The sequence below is a fragment of the Eublepharis macularius genome, chromosome 11, assembly GCF_028583425.1.
Source record: "Eublepharis macularius isolate TG4126 chromosome 11, MPM_Emac_v1.0, whole genome shotgun sequence".
Lineage (NCBI taxonomy): Eukaryota > Metazoa > Chordata > Lepidosauria > Squamata > Eublepharidae > Eublepharis > Eublepharis macularius.
This window is the reverse complement of record NC_072800.1, coordinates 63,620,994-63,633,821: the sequence shown is the minus strand read 5'-3', so window position 1 is coordinate 63,633,821 and position 12,828 is coordinate 63,620,994. Positions and strand designations below refer to the sequence as shown.

Here is a 12,828-nt window from a genome sequence, read left to right as displayed (position 1 = left end):
TTCATAATGGTATCTTATTTTGGCAGCTGCAGTAATAGAGTGAAGTAAGAGGTCTAGAGCTAACATATGCGTATGTGCTCTTCTAGAGAGTATATTATGGACCTCAGTGGTATGGGTTTCCCAAAGTCAGATGCTTTGAGAGAGCTAGATCCAGGTCTAATAGCACCTTAAAGGCCAACTAGATTTCCAGGGTATGAGCTTCTGAGAGTCAAAGCTCCCTTCATCAAATAGGAGGAGTGGAAAAAGGAAGGAGTCTTTATAATCCAGGCAGAGAACAGGAAAGGTATTGTAAATCAGGAAGCTAGCTATAATATATGTTGTTGTAATTAGCTTGATAGAGCAGAGGTGTAAAGTGCAGAAAATTAGCGTCTGTAATGCGAAAAAAATCTTATGTCCCAATTCAACCCTGGGGGATCCATTCTTCCAGATTTGCAAATAAACTCAATTTCTGCAATCTCACATTGTAATTTTCCGTTGACGTTTCCCTGCTCAAGAACTACTAATCTTAAATCCTCAGTGAAATGTTCTGGGAGTTTAAAATGTTCACCCACAGGTTTTTAAATATTGTGATTTTTGATATCAAATTTATGTCCATTTTTTGCAAAGGGAGTGATCTATTTGTCCAATTGGTCATGAATCTGTAGTCATTTGCCAGTTTTTAAAAACCAGTAACACCATAATAGGTTCTTATGACAGAGAATACTAGCTATTTTGTTTGGTTTCTCCAGTTAAAATGTTTGCTATGTAATTATGCAATACAGTTTAACCGTATTCTGTAATTTTTAGGAAACTGGATTTGCCAAGCAGTTAATATTATTTGCCACTTTTGTTGAAGGTAAGTAATCTAACTTCTTAGTAACTGCTACTGCAGATTAGAGATCGGCACGAACAGCAATATGAACCAAAAAAAGCCACAAACAGCCCAATCTGCTATTCGCGAGCAAGGTGTTCATGAGGCCCGTTTCCCGGTGAACATGTTCATTCCAAGACCTTTTCGTGGTGTTTGTCAGCCGTTCGTAAAGCTAGACAGTCTGGCTCCTTTCAGTCAGTTCTCCCTGGCAACATAGGTGTGGACTGTCTGAACTCCTGGCTTTCCTTCTGGCTTGTAACCCCTCAAAGTAGCTTCTAGCAGACAGTCCAGTTTTTGCCACTGTGAAGAGAACATGACATGAAAGGGGGAGACCCATGGATCATGCCTTTCCAGGGGTACAATCTCTTTGAAACTTGGGGGGTCTTCAGAGGACAGTGAGGACTATTTTCCCTGCAAATTTGGTGGGTATTGGACATTGGGAAGGTCAGTTTGTAACTCCTCAATTAGCTTCCAGCAGACAGTCCAGTTTTTGCCACTGTGAAGAGAAAATGACATAAAAGGGGGAGACCCATGGACTCTCCTTTCCCAAGCTCAAGTTCAGCTAAGTCCCAAGGGGGCCGTTCTGGCTCCCATGAACCTCCAACTACAAACATGTTCGTGAACATGTCATGTCCCTCGATGTTCATGAATCCCTGTTCGTGGATGGCAACGAACATGGTGTTCATTTTTTTTCCTGTTTGTGCCCATCTCTACTGCAGATTACCATAATAAATTTGAAGTTGGTTTTTGTAATGTGACTCTCATTTCATTCACAGTGAAAAGCCATAATCCTTTGGTAAAAGGCCTCAAACTCACTTACACTAATGAAGATTTTGAGCTTAAAAAGCTACTACTTAATATGCTTACTGTACTGGCAAAAGACTTATGTACAGTGCAGGTATGATATAACAGAATGGGATTGTTTAACCTTTAATCATTTTAAGTTACCCATGTTTACATAGTTGTCTAACAGTGCATTCCTAAGCAGAGTTACACTCCTCTACGCTTGTTGACTTTGATGGACTTAGAAGGATATAACTCTGCGTAGGATTGTACAGTCAATGTGTTTGTGAAAGGGCCATTATCATACAGTGGTATATAAGCAAAAACTAAATGCAGTTTTGTCACTATAATATAATTATGGTCAAGAGATGATGCAAGTCTTAGCTATGCAAGATTGCCTTTTTGTTACAAGTAGACTAGGAAATAGTCCAGCTACAGCATAGAGGGGGGTTCTGAGTTCAGCCCAGTTTAAGAAATCATTTAGAAGTTTGTGTCATTTCTAAATGTCACAATTTAACTATATAATTTACATCTACACTTTCATTTAAATTGTCACAATACTTGCCGGCATTACATTTTTGCCTGAATAGTTTCTGGCATTTTCATCTGTGCTGTTCAACCTCTTCATCCTCCGCAGGATGTTTTGTCACCTCAGAAGAATGAACAAATTATCTAAGCCTCTCAGTGAAGAGAGTCTGTTCCAGTGGAAATAGACTAAAGTTGCTTCAAACCTCCAGTAGAAGTGTTCCACTAGTATTTTAACTGTTGGTCTTTCTAACACTGAAGGCAAAAGACAGGATCCTCTCGCATGGTTCAGCTGATAGTACAGAGCAGCAGTATTTAATACGTTTTGGTGGGAGGGCTATCAATTCAATGATAGGGTCACAGCTAAAATGTAATACTTGTTTTCTACTATTATAGTTTAGTTATACCGTAATTTTCTCCTCAGAGTGGCTTACACATCACCATTCTCCCCTCTTCTGTTTTTATTGTCACTGTATTTAGTAGACTGACCAGGCATATCTCCCAGATCTTAGTCCAGCACCCTTAACCTCTACACCATGTTGGCTTTCCTAAAATTCGTCAATACATTCTTGACAGCCATTTGATATAACTGCACAGTAGAATGGCCATTTATCTCATTAGCTGATGTATCTGGTGCTGTAAACTTGCTTCCCAAGGAAAGACTTGGAGGAGTGCCAGTACTGTTTCTTGCATCCAACATGTCACATCAAAATGTGAATCCCAAAGGCAAACTATAAAAGTTAGCAAGAAAATTCTAAGAGCAATTTTCTTTTACTGCCATACATTATAGTTGTTAATTGTTCTTTTTTCACATTTAATCTCCTTTCAATATTTAGCTGCTACATGAGGGTAAAGTTATGCTTGCATTGTTTCATTATGTAAAACCACATGAAAAGCCTGGAGTTCTTGACTGGTCTGCAGCCCAACATGAAGAATTACAGCTTCATGCAATTGCTACTTTAGCTACAGTGGCTCCCCTACTGGTAGAAGATTACATGATGTGCCAAGGAAATACTCGCCTTCTCATGTTTCTAGAATGGTGTGCAAGCAATGGTAAGTACAGGTACTACATTTAATAATACACAGTAGGTATAAATACACAGCTGAATTCAACAGTTGGAAATGATGGATGATTCAATGGTTTTGCAAGAACCGTGATGTCCATGGAACCCAACCATTAGACTGTATTGATATGACACCACTCCATGTGTGTTTTCCACCCTATGCAAGGGAAATCATTGTGTAATATGGCAGTGTTTTCTTTGCTATTTAATATGGATTTAATATTGGGTTAAGAAAAAATTCTTTCATGGTATATTAGTTAACCACACAATTCCGTTAGCTTGGCTGCAATAATTAACATAGGTTATTGTGGGTTTTCCGGGCTGTATTGCCGTGGTCTTGGCATTGTAGTTCCTGACGTTTCGCCAGCAGCTGTGGCTGGCATCTTCAGAGGTGTAGCACCAAAAGACAGAGATCTCTCAGTGTCACAGTGTGGAAAAGGTGTTGGCAGGTCATTTATATCTACTCAGGAGGGGTGAGGTTGAGCTGAGTCATCCTGTAAGAGTTTCCCAGGGTGTGGAATGCTAATGGCGGGAGGCTTCACTGTATCCTGAGGAGGTTCTTTTGCATATGGATTGGTGCTTGATGTGCTAATCTTCTCTGCAGGGCTATTGTCGGGTGTAGAGTGTTTTGTGGCTGAACATAGCCTAACTCAAACAGGGCACAGTATCTTATTCCAGGACACCAAAATACTGGACAACACTTCCAACTACTTTGTCAGACTGCACAGGGAAGCCATTGAAATTCACAAGCATAAGCAAAACTTCAACAGGAAAGAAGAAACCTTAAGAATGAACAGAGCATGGTTTCCAGTTCTGAAAAACACCAGGCTAACAAAACCAGGCCATTAGCATTCCACATCCTGGGTCACCTCCACACCTCCACACACTCTTACAGGATGACTCAGCTCAACCTCACCCCTCCTGAGTAGATATAAATGACCTGCCAACACCTTTTCCACACTGTGACACTGAGAGATCTCTGTCTTTTGGTTCTACACCTCTGAAGATGCCAGCCACAGCTGCTGGCGAAACATCAGGAACTACAATGCCAAGACCACGGCAATACAGCCCGGAAAACCCACAACAACCATCGTTCTCCGGCCATGAAAGCCTTCAACAATACATAATTAACATAGCTTCACCTGTAAAATATCAAAGTGTGCAACCGTCTTTAAATGACTTTTACACAAAAGGCTTTGCAGTTTCCTAGCTGTTGCAGATTGAACATACACTGTGTTGCAAAAGATGTTTGGCTTTGGTTTGTTTGCAGATCCCTTTGTTGGTCAAGGCAACAGTTTCCATGGTACAGGTGGTCGTGGCAACAAACTTTCACAGATGCGCTACTGCTTAAGAGTGTTGAGTCCTGTTGTGTCCCTTTGTGATGAGGCTGTGAATCTTGATCTTTGTGATCAAGGAGCAATTAATCAACTGTTGGGTAAAGTATAGCCTTGCTTTGTTAGCTGATTATTGCTTGGATTACTGATCTTCATTGTCCAATTTTTGAATTTTTATTTTGTTCTGAAGTATTGCTCTTCAAGTGCTTGCTGCTATTTTTTGTCATAAATTCTGTTCACCTTTATAGACTGCACAAATTGGGACCCACAAAGACTTGAGGGAGAGATCTCATTTTTCCCTCCCCCACCATGCCCTCTTTCCCTTCCCTCTGCCCCCATAGCCTCTGCTCATTTTCCTGCTTCCTTCTCTCCTTGCCATTCACCTTTATCTGCCCCCGTGATTTCACCTTTCCTCACCTTTCCCCACCTCTCTCCTATGGCCCAATTGTGTGGTGCCAGCTGAGCTGGGCCCAGTTGGATGGTGGGGAACCTTCAAGGACTTGCTGGAGGTACTTCACTTTCCTTTGTATCCCGTTCCCCACACTATTTCCTCTTATCCTTTTCCTGGCAGCTTTCATATGCTCATCGTTTCCTACATCCTTCTATCCTTCAAACCCACTAAACAACTTTTTATCTGCTCCCCATCTTCACCTATATTTCTTAATTTACTTCATTTATATATTGCCTTTCGCCACAATGAGGACCTGAACCAGCTTACATCATTCTCCTTGCCTCCCTATTATCCTCACAACAACCCTAAGAGGTAGGTTAGGCTGACCCAGTCACCCAGTGAGCTTCCACAGCAGAATGATTGATCAAACTTGGCCCTCCCAGATCCTACTTTGACAGTGCAATCCTAAAAAGGGTTATTCCGGTCTAAGCCCATTGATTTCAATAGGCTTAGATTGGACTGACTTTTCTTAGGATTGCACTATGAAACTTAAGCACTACGCTACACTGGCTTTAGTGGGGAGGGGGCTGCTGTTTAACAGTAGCAACGTAGAGAGAGTATCATGAGGAATTAGCAAACCTGAGCCTAGAATACTGGCTAAACTGTTATGATTGCCTAGCAACAGCCACTGAGGGCATCTGGTTAAAGCTATAGGTGCTCCTTATATCATTTAGGGGTATTTTTAATCCCCCCAATGTTTGTTTGTTTAGATTTGAGATTTTTCTGCAAACTTGGGGCATGTTTCAGGTGTGCAGGGAGATCTATCTTGTCCGTTCATGGCTCCAGTCTCAGGGCCACTTGGCTATTAGTATATAAGATTGTATACATTGTTGCACCATATCAAATAACAGCACAAATTCTTGGCAGGCAAATGGGAGCACATTCCTTTGCCCAAGTCATCTTTTTGTTTATACTTTAAAAGCATGATTCAAATTGATCGATAAATCATAATCGTATTTGGGAGGGGAATAGAATACACCAGAGTTCCCCAACATGGTGCCCATGGGCATCATTGCACCTACCAACATCTTACCTGGTGCCCACCAAGTGTTTTTATCAAGTGGGGCTTTTGCCAAGCATGGCTTTTGATGAGCGACTGGAGATTTGATTGTGCAGATTGTTAAAAACATTGCTTTGGCAGAAGCTGCTTCCACTACACAAGGATCTTTACTATTTGATTGAAGGCAAGCTATAGCAACCATTTTGTGGCTAGCTCCACTTCCTGCAGCAGACATTTTGTGGCAGACACTTTGTGCTGTAGCTGCCACACTGTGTCAGAAATTCAAATAGGGAACCCATTCTCCCAGTGGGAGCAGGGGATCTCCTGCTTTCACCCCCAACCCCCCGCCACCACTCACCTGGCCAACAGGGGAGAAGGGCACAGTTACAGGCCTCCCAGGCGTGCTTCTGGGGCCAGCACGATGATGCACTGGTACCTGGAGAGTGCACGTGCACTTTGGGCCCAAATCAGCCCATTGCAAAGTGTGTGTGTGTGTGTGTGTGCTCCTGCACCCACACGATGACATCACTCAGAAGTCCTGTCACTGGACGTAATGGTATTGTGCGGGCACGGGGCCACACATGTAAAGTGCACAGAAGTGAATGTGCTGGGGACACAACAAAGGTAAGTCCCAAGTCCCCAGCCTCCCACTGGGACAGTAAGGGGACCTGGTAACTAATTTCAAATGTGCTCGCAGACTCAAAAGGGTTGAAGAATACATGTATCATTTCTGTAATGGATGCATATGGCATGGATGGTTAGGAAGATAGTGCTCTTCTTGCCTAAATGAAAGGAAATAGGCAAAGACAATTAAAAACACAAACTGATGCATAAGAATTGCAAGGCTAGATGAAGTTAAAATAAGGTTAAAAGTCTATCAAAGAAAACAAAACAACTCGATGTTTCTTCAGCCTTTAGAAAATCTCCTCCTTCTATAATTCAAGATCCTTGTTTGGCATAGCTGTATTTTAATCCTTTGCCCATGCAACTGGTTAGATGCAATGCAAAATCCTCTTTCAGATCTGGGTCCAGAAAGACAATTCTTGTACAGCTTTGACTTCCTGTTGGATCATGTGATATGCCATCCACTATTCCTCATAATAGACCTGCACCCCCAAGAGCATAAAGATGCTTAAGGTTTCCTTCTGCAGTGGGTTCAGCAATAGGGTATTCTTCTTAGTGAATAACTGCCCTGCAGATTCCCTGTCCTGTTTTCTGCATGCCACATACACATTATTTTGCTAAAAAGTCACTTCTGCATAGTTCTCTTGATCTTTCTTAGATCAAAAACTTCACCTGTTCCCACCTTAGGCTGCTGAGAAGACTGCAGGCACTTCCTTTGCATTGCACCATCTCCCAAAGGAGCCAGGCCAGACATAAGTTGTGAGGGCTGGTTCTTTCTGCAAACATATATACTGTAGTCTAAAGCATGTTGAGGCTGCTTTTCAGGCAGCTTGCTCTGCTCTTTTGACTGCATTGTTGCTTACTCCTTGAGCAATGTCTTCCTGTTCTCAGCTTCTTTCCTCTTTATAGCTCCTGGGTTGGGTGGGTGGGAGTTAATTAAAGCTACGGAGAACTTACTTTTGTCCTATCAGTTTCTGATTGGATCAGTGGAACTTTCAATTCCTCCATACTTGGATTGATCGGCCCTTGGTGGGAGCCCACCAAGGAAGCCCACTGTCGCTATGCAGAGGCAGGCAGTGGAAACCACCTCGGTTTATCTCTTGCCTTGAAAACCCTTTGAGGTCACCATAAGTTGACTGTGACTTGACAGCTCTACACCCACACACAAACCTAGATTCTTGTGCTGTCTTTTTATCCTGCCTTATTCAAGTAATTCAAGTCCATCATTGCCTACTTTGTACTTCAAGTAGATCTGAAAATAAAAAGACAGTTAACACTCTATTCCCCCCACCCCATTTCATAAGCTTTTTTCATATTTATTCTGTGATCTCTGCTTGTTATTTCCTTTAACTATGAACATCAAACAGTGGTAATACATGTTCCCCAGAGGACTCCATTGTACCAAGGTGATGTGGAATTTACCTAGCTGGCCCAAGTCCCCCATTCTACACTTTAATGAGGTGGTTGCCTCTGTAGCCTCATTCCACAAGTCAGCTACAATCCAATTAACTGTGTATATAGAAGAACTTTTGACCTTTCCTTCTAAATGATTTTCCCTTCCAGAGCAAGTAGTTTTTGACACTTGGGGAAGGGGTGGATTGCAAGGCATTGGTGGGAGCCCCATATATGCACCTAAACTAGTTCTATCTATTTTGACCAAAATCTGTAACACTAACTTTTTTTCTAGAAAAGAGAAGTTTATATCACCTGCTTGTATATTCTACTAGGCTTCTTAAAGTATACAGCTAACAATTACAAAGAAGAGGCAATTGTGTTGGAAATTCAGACAGATATTTTACTTATCTTGTCAACCCTTTGTGAAAATGATCTTCATAGAAAGGTTTGTGTTTTTTCCTTGTCTTTCACACCTGAGATGTCTTTCTAATGTTCTCATGTACATGTATAAATGACAGGTTTTGTTTATGGTTTTACTTGTGTAGGTCATGTTTCTTAAAATCTTCTATTGTTATCTCACAACTGGCTAATATTTCTTAGATGTTGGGAGGTTAGGACCAGAAGAAGTAGCTATTTGTGAGACAATACTCAAAGATACAAAAGCCCAGGCCCATAGCAAGTTCACAGCTTCTTCCCTCAGGCAAGGAACTATCACTGTGAGTTTGACATGCCAGGAATTCTCTCTTTCTTGGGAGGGTAGGAAAAGGCAGCTAGGGGAGAGTCTGTGATTCATACCTTTCTGACCTTTTTGCTTAGTGCTGTCAAGAAAGCCTGTTTCAAGAGAGCTCATTAGACTTCTAAATTAGCAGAGCTAAGCCTCTTTTCGCATCAAGTATAACATTTAACTTGACTACAAGTCTCAGTTTAGTAAAAGCTAAAAGGAATGACTGTGGTGATGATAATGATCATAAAGTATGTTTATGGTGCTATAGAAATCATTGATCCAGAGGAGTTAGCCATGTTAGTCTGTAGTTGCAAAATAGTAAAGAGTCCAGTAGCACCTTTAAGATTAATCAACTTTATTGTAGCATAGGCTTTTGAGAACCATAGCTCTTTTCATCAGATGCATCTGACGAAGAGAGCTGTGGATCTTGAAGGCTTCTGCTACAATAAAGTTCGTTAGTCTTAAAGGTGCCACTAGACTCTTTACTATATAGAAATCATTGGTGGTGGTTTTGAATTAATGTGAACTTAACTGATTCATCAAATAGGAACTCTTTGGATGGGAAGGAGTGGATACACTTATTCCGTTTTTGAAGTTGGATGCAAAGAAATTCTATGGTGGACTGGGTCATAATCGTCTCCTTTTTAGCACTTTGGACTCTTTATGGTAAACACAGCAATTTTAATATATATATATATATATATATAGAGAGAGAGAGAGAGAGAGAGGGAAAAAAAACTTATTAAAACATAGGAAAGTCCTGAGGTGGGCTATTAGTGCCTTCTATAAAAGAGGACTCTGAACAGAATGGGAGCAAAATAAATGCACAGTGTCATGAGATTATAGTTGCTAACTAGTGCTCTGCAATTGTACCACTAAATAATTTAAGGTTCATGGAGCCAGACTTAAATTGTCAGTTTCCACCAGTCCCTCCTTCCTTCTGCAGACCCTCCTCCCCTTCCTCATATCATTCACCAGGGTTCCCTGTCCTCCAGAAGCAGCATTTCATGGTGATCAGTAGATTGCTTTGGGAAGGTGGAGGCAGGAAAGCCAGATCATTTCCTAAACAACATTTTGTTGAACATGCATTAAAATTTTTAAAAAACCTTTTCAAAGAAATATTATATAAAACAAGAAACAGTTTAGAAAGCACCTATAATACTGACTTCAGGTGTGTTCTTGGTTTTGTGTGCTTTCTCCTCTTTTACAATATATTTAAATTGTGTATATTTTCTGAGTGGAAGTGGAACTCTTTGTTTAAGGTGCTGTGTCATGGGCTGTACCATATTAGAGGACTATTTTCTTGAAAAGGAGGGTCTCTTCCTCCTCCTGGATTTGCTGGTGGTGAGTATTATTATTTGGAATACAAACTGTACTAAACATATGAATAATATTTTGCTATTTGCTCTTCCCACAATTTAAAGTTTCAGTTATATATCCATTATTGTGGTATGCCTATTATGAATTATGTCACTGTCTATATCTAATATGTGCCTATGATGCTTGCAAACTACATTGCATTTACAGAGGTTGTGATTGGACTAAGAAAGATCCATTTTTCCCAGGTGAAAAAAGTAATACTTTTCTGTGAAAATACATGATCCTCAGAACAAAAGTGATACCTTGACGGAAGACGTGCAGCCGGGACTTGAATTCCACAGTAAATGTTCGCTAGCAGAATGTAGGGTGATTTTTTGACATTTCATCCTTCCTGCTGCAGACCCCCAACTTGCCCCTCATGTACATATGTTTGTTGGTTGGTTTATTGCAAAATTGGGCAGAAGGCAATGGAGCATGAACCATACACATACAGGGTTGGATTGAAACTGGCCACAACTTTATTGATTACAGCCATTGGATCACTGATGCAGCATAGGGCATAGATCTAGGCATCAAACAACTCAAAGGCCATCTGATGATACCCTTCCCAGCCCACCTGCTGAGAGCCCCTGCAGGATGGCTAGTATTGCAGTCTCCCACCGCAGCCCAAATCCCTGTGGTTAACCTGCTGCCTGGGAGTGAAGCCAGATGATGGATCCCAAGCTGGATACGTCCTCGTGGCTTCTTCCCAGATCCCTTTAGGGAACCTCCAAAAGGGGTGAGATGGTCAGCTGGCACAGCCTTTCCCATAGATGGATCCAGCCAAATGCCCCAAGAAATCGCCACCATGCCAAGTTGTGATGACATTCATAAGCAAGCCAAATATGATACATACACCCCAATCATGAGCAAAGGGGGAGAGAGAGGAAAGTAGGAACTGTTGCAGTGCTGCTTCATGGCCAAGGAGACAGGTGAGGAAGACATTGGGGGGGGAGTCTGTATCATCAGCCTTTCCTCCGTCACCCTGCCTCATGTGCTCGCCAGGGACCAAGGGATTGGGAGCTCTGGCACTGCACAGGAACTGGCTGGAGTACCCATCCCAAGCTATTGTGGCCCAATGGTGCAGGCAGGAGCATCCATCCTGGGGGCTTGCACACTTTGGCAGCATGGACGGCCCCAGTGAAGAAAACCAGGGAGCACTCCCTTGCTCCAGTGTCCCACCTCTGCCCTGCTGCCACGAATTGCACCCCCCCCCGTAGGTTGGGGGGGCTGTTTTAGCTCAAGGCGGCTAACTAAGCAACAAGTTCCAAACACATGAAAACAAGATATAGGCTGTTTCCCCACATCCTAAAAATAGCACCCCACTCACTGAACACTGGTGCCTTTCTGTGCGATTTCTGACGTCACCGTTTCCAAAATGGTTGCTGGCAGTTTAGATTCCATTTTCATGGCACCAGAAAAAAGGAGTCATAACTGCTTGCAGTGTTCAGTGAGCGGGGCAATATTTTTAGGATGTGGGGAAAGACATCACAGGAGCAGCATTTGGAGCTGGAGCAGGAGGGGGAAGGTGAGGTAGTCCTGTTCCACTGATTAAAATTCCTTCTGTTGGTGGAGATTTAATGTGGATCTGATGGGAAAATGTGCACATGTATTGCAAAAAAAAAACCCCTCATCATGCAGAGGCCTTTGTTAGGCATGCACAGCAGTTGGGATGTCGCTGCCTTACATGGTCTGTTTAATAAAATGAGATGGCAAATTTCACAGTATTAAAATATTTGTGCCAAAAGTATTCAAATCTGCTCCATGGTGCACTATTGTTACAGGGATCAATGTAGCTTAGTCAACTGTTTGTCCTTTGCATAAATGGTTTCAGCTTTCATACTGGATTTTAAACATGGTATCTGAGGTTTGGGGAGTTCTTTAGAAAACATTTTATGCAGGAAAGAAGTGTGAGAATCGCAAGGAAGGACAATTGTCATGGGGCTCAGTGATTGTGAGGACTTCTCAGGAGGAGAGGAGCCTTATGTAGCCAGCCCTGACTTAGCAGAGCACAGGGATCAGGAAGAACAGCTGCTGGCTGATCAGCATCCACAACCAGCAGCTGAACCAGAAGCACCGACACTCTCTAGCCCCAACACCACTGGTGAAGAGCAGTCAAGGATTCCCAAACCCCCAGCTTCACCCAGAAAGCGCCGCAGACGAAGGCAACGCGTGGAGGTCCCTGAAAGACGGCAAAGCGCACATCTCCTGGCCAGCCACCAGCCACAGAAGACCAGGAGGTGTGGAAGCAACGTGTCAGAATCCTGCTAGTGCTGTGACTACTCCATTGAACCATGCCTTGCTCTTGTGACCTTTGGACCATGCCTTGACTCTGCCTTTGCTTAGCCCTTTAACCTTGCTGATAACCAATCTTTGGACTGCTTGACCTTGCTATTTGGACTCTGGAATGGACTCTGACCATGCTACTGGACCAGCCCACGACAACAATGTTAGTTAATAAAGGGCATGCAGTATAGTGAGCACTGCACTTAGATAAGAAAGCTAATCACGTTAGCTTAGAACAGGAGTCCCCAACCTTTTTGAGCCCATCAGTCCCTTTGGATATCTAATGTAGTAAATGTAGTCACAAAATGGCTGCTGCAGGTGATGGTGCCACTGCCAACCATAAAATGGCTGCCTCGAGGCAGAGCCAACTATAAAATGTCAGGGAGTGAGGTCCGTAACTCTAATAGTAACTTCAACAAAAGCTCTGTTTAGC

At 42.4% G+C, this 12,828-nt stretch overlaps 1 protein-coding gene across 1 annotated transcript in view; it reads left to right on the top strand.

Moving 5' to 3' along the window:
- The window catches only part of CFAP69 (cilia and flagella associated protein 69), a 53,558-nt gene that overhangs the window by 28,790 nt on the left and 11,940 nt on the right, over window positions 1-12,828 (top strand). The window contains exons 10-16 of the mRNA XM_054990950.1: window positions 787-835; window positions 1,627-1,748; window positions 2,995-3,211; window positions 4,493-4,657; window positions 8,359-8,471; window positions 9,298-9,416; window positions 10,013-10,094. Of these exons, the coding sequence (XP_054846925.1) occupies window positions 787-835; window positions 1,627-1,748; window positions 2,995-3,211; window positions 4,493-4,657; window positions 8,359-8,471; window positions 9,298-9,416; window positions 10,013-10,094 (867 nt within the window). The remainder of the gene's footprint in view (window positions 1-786; window positions 836-1,626; window positions 1,749-2,994; window positions 3,212-4,492; window positions 4,658-8,358; window positions 8,472-9,297; window positions 9,417-10,012; window positions 10,095-12,828) is intronic.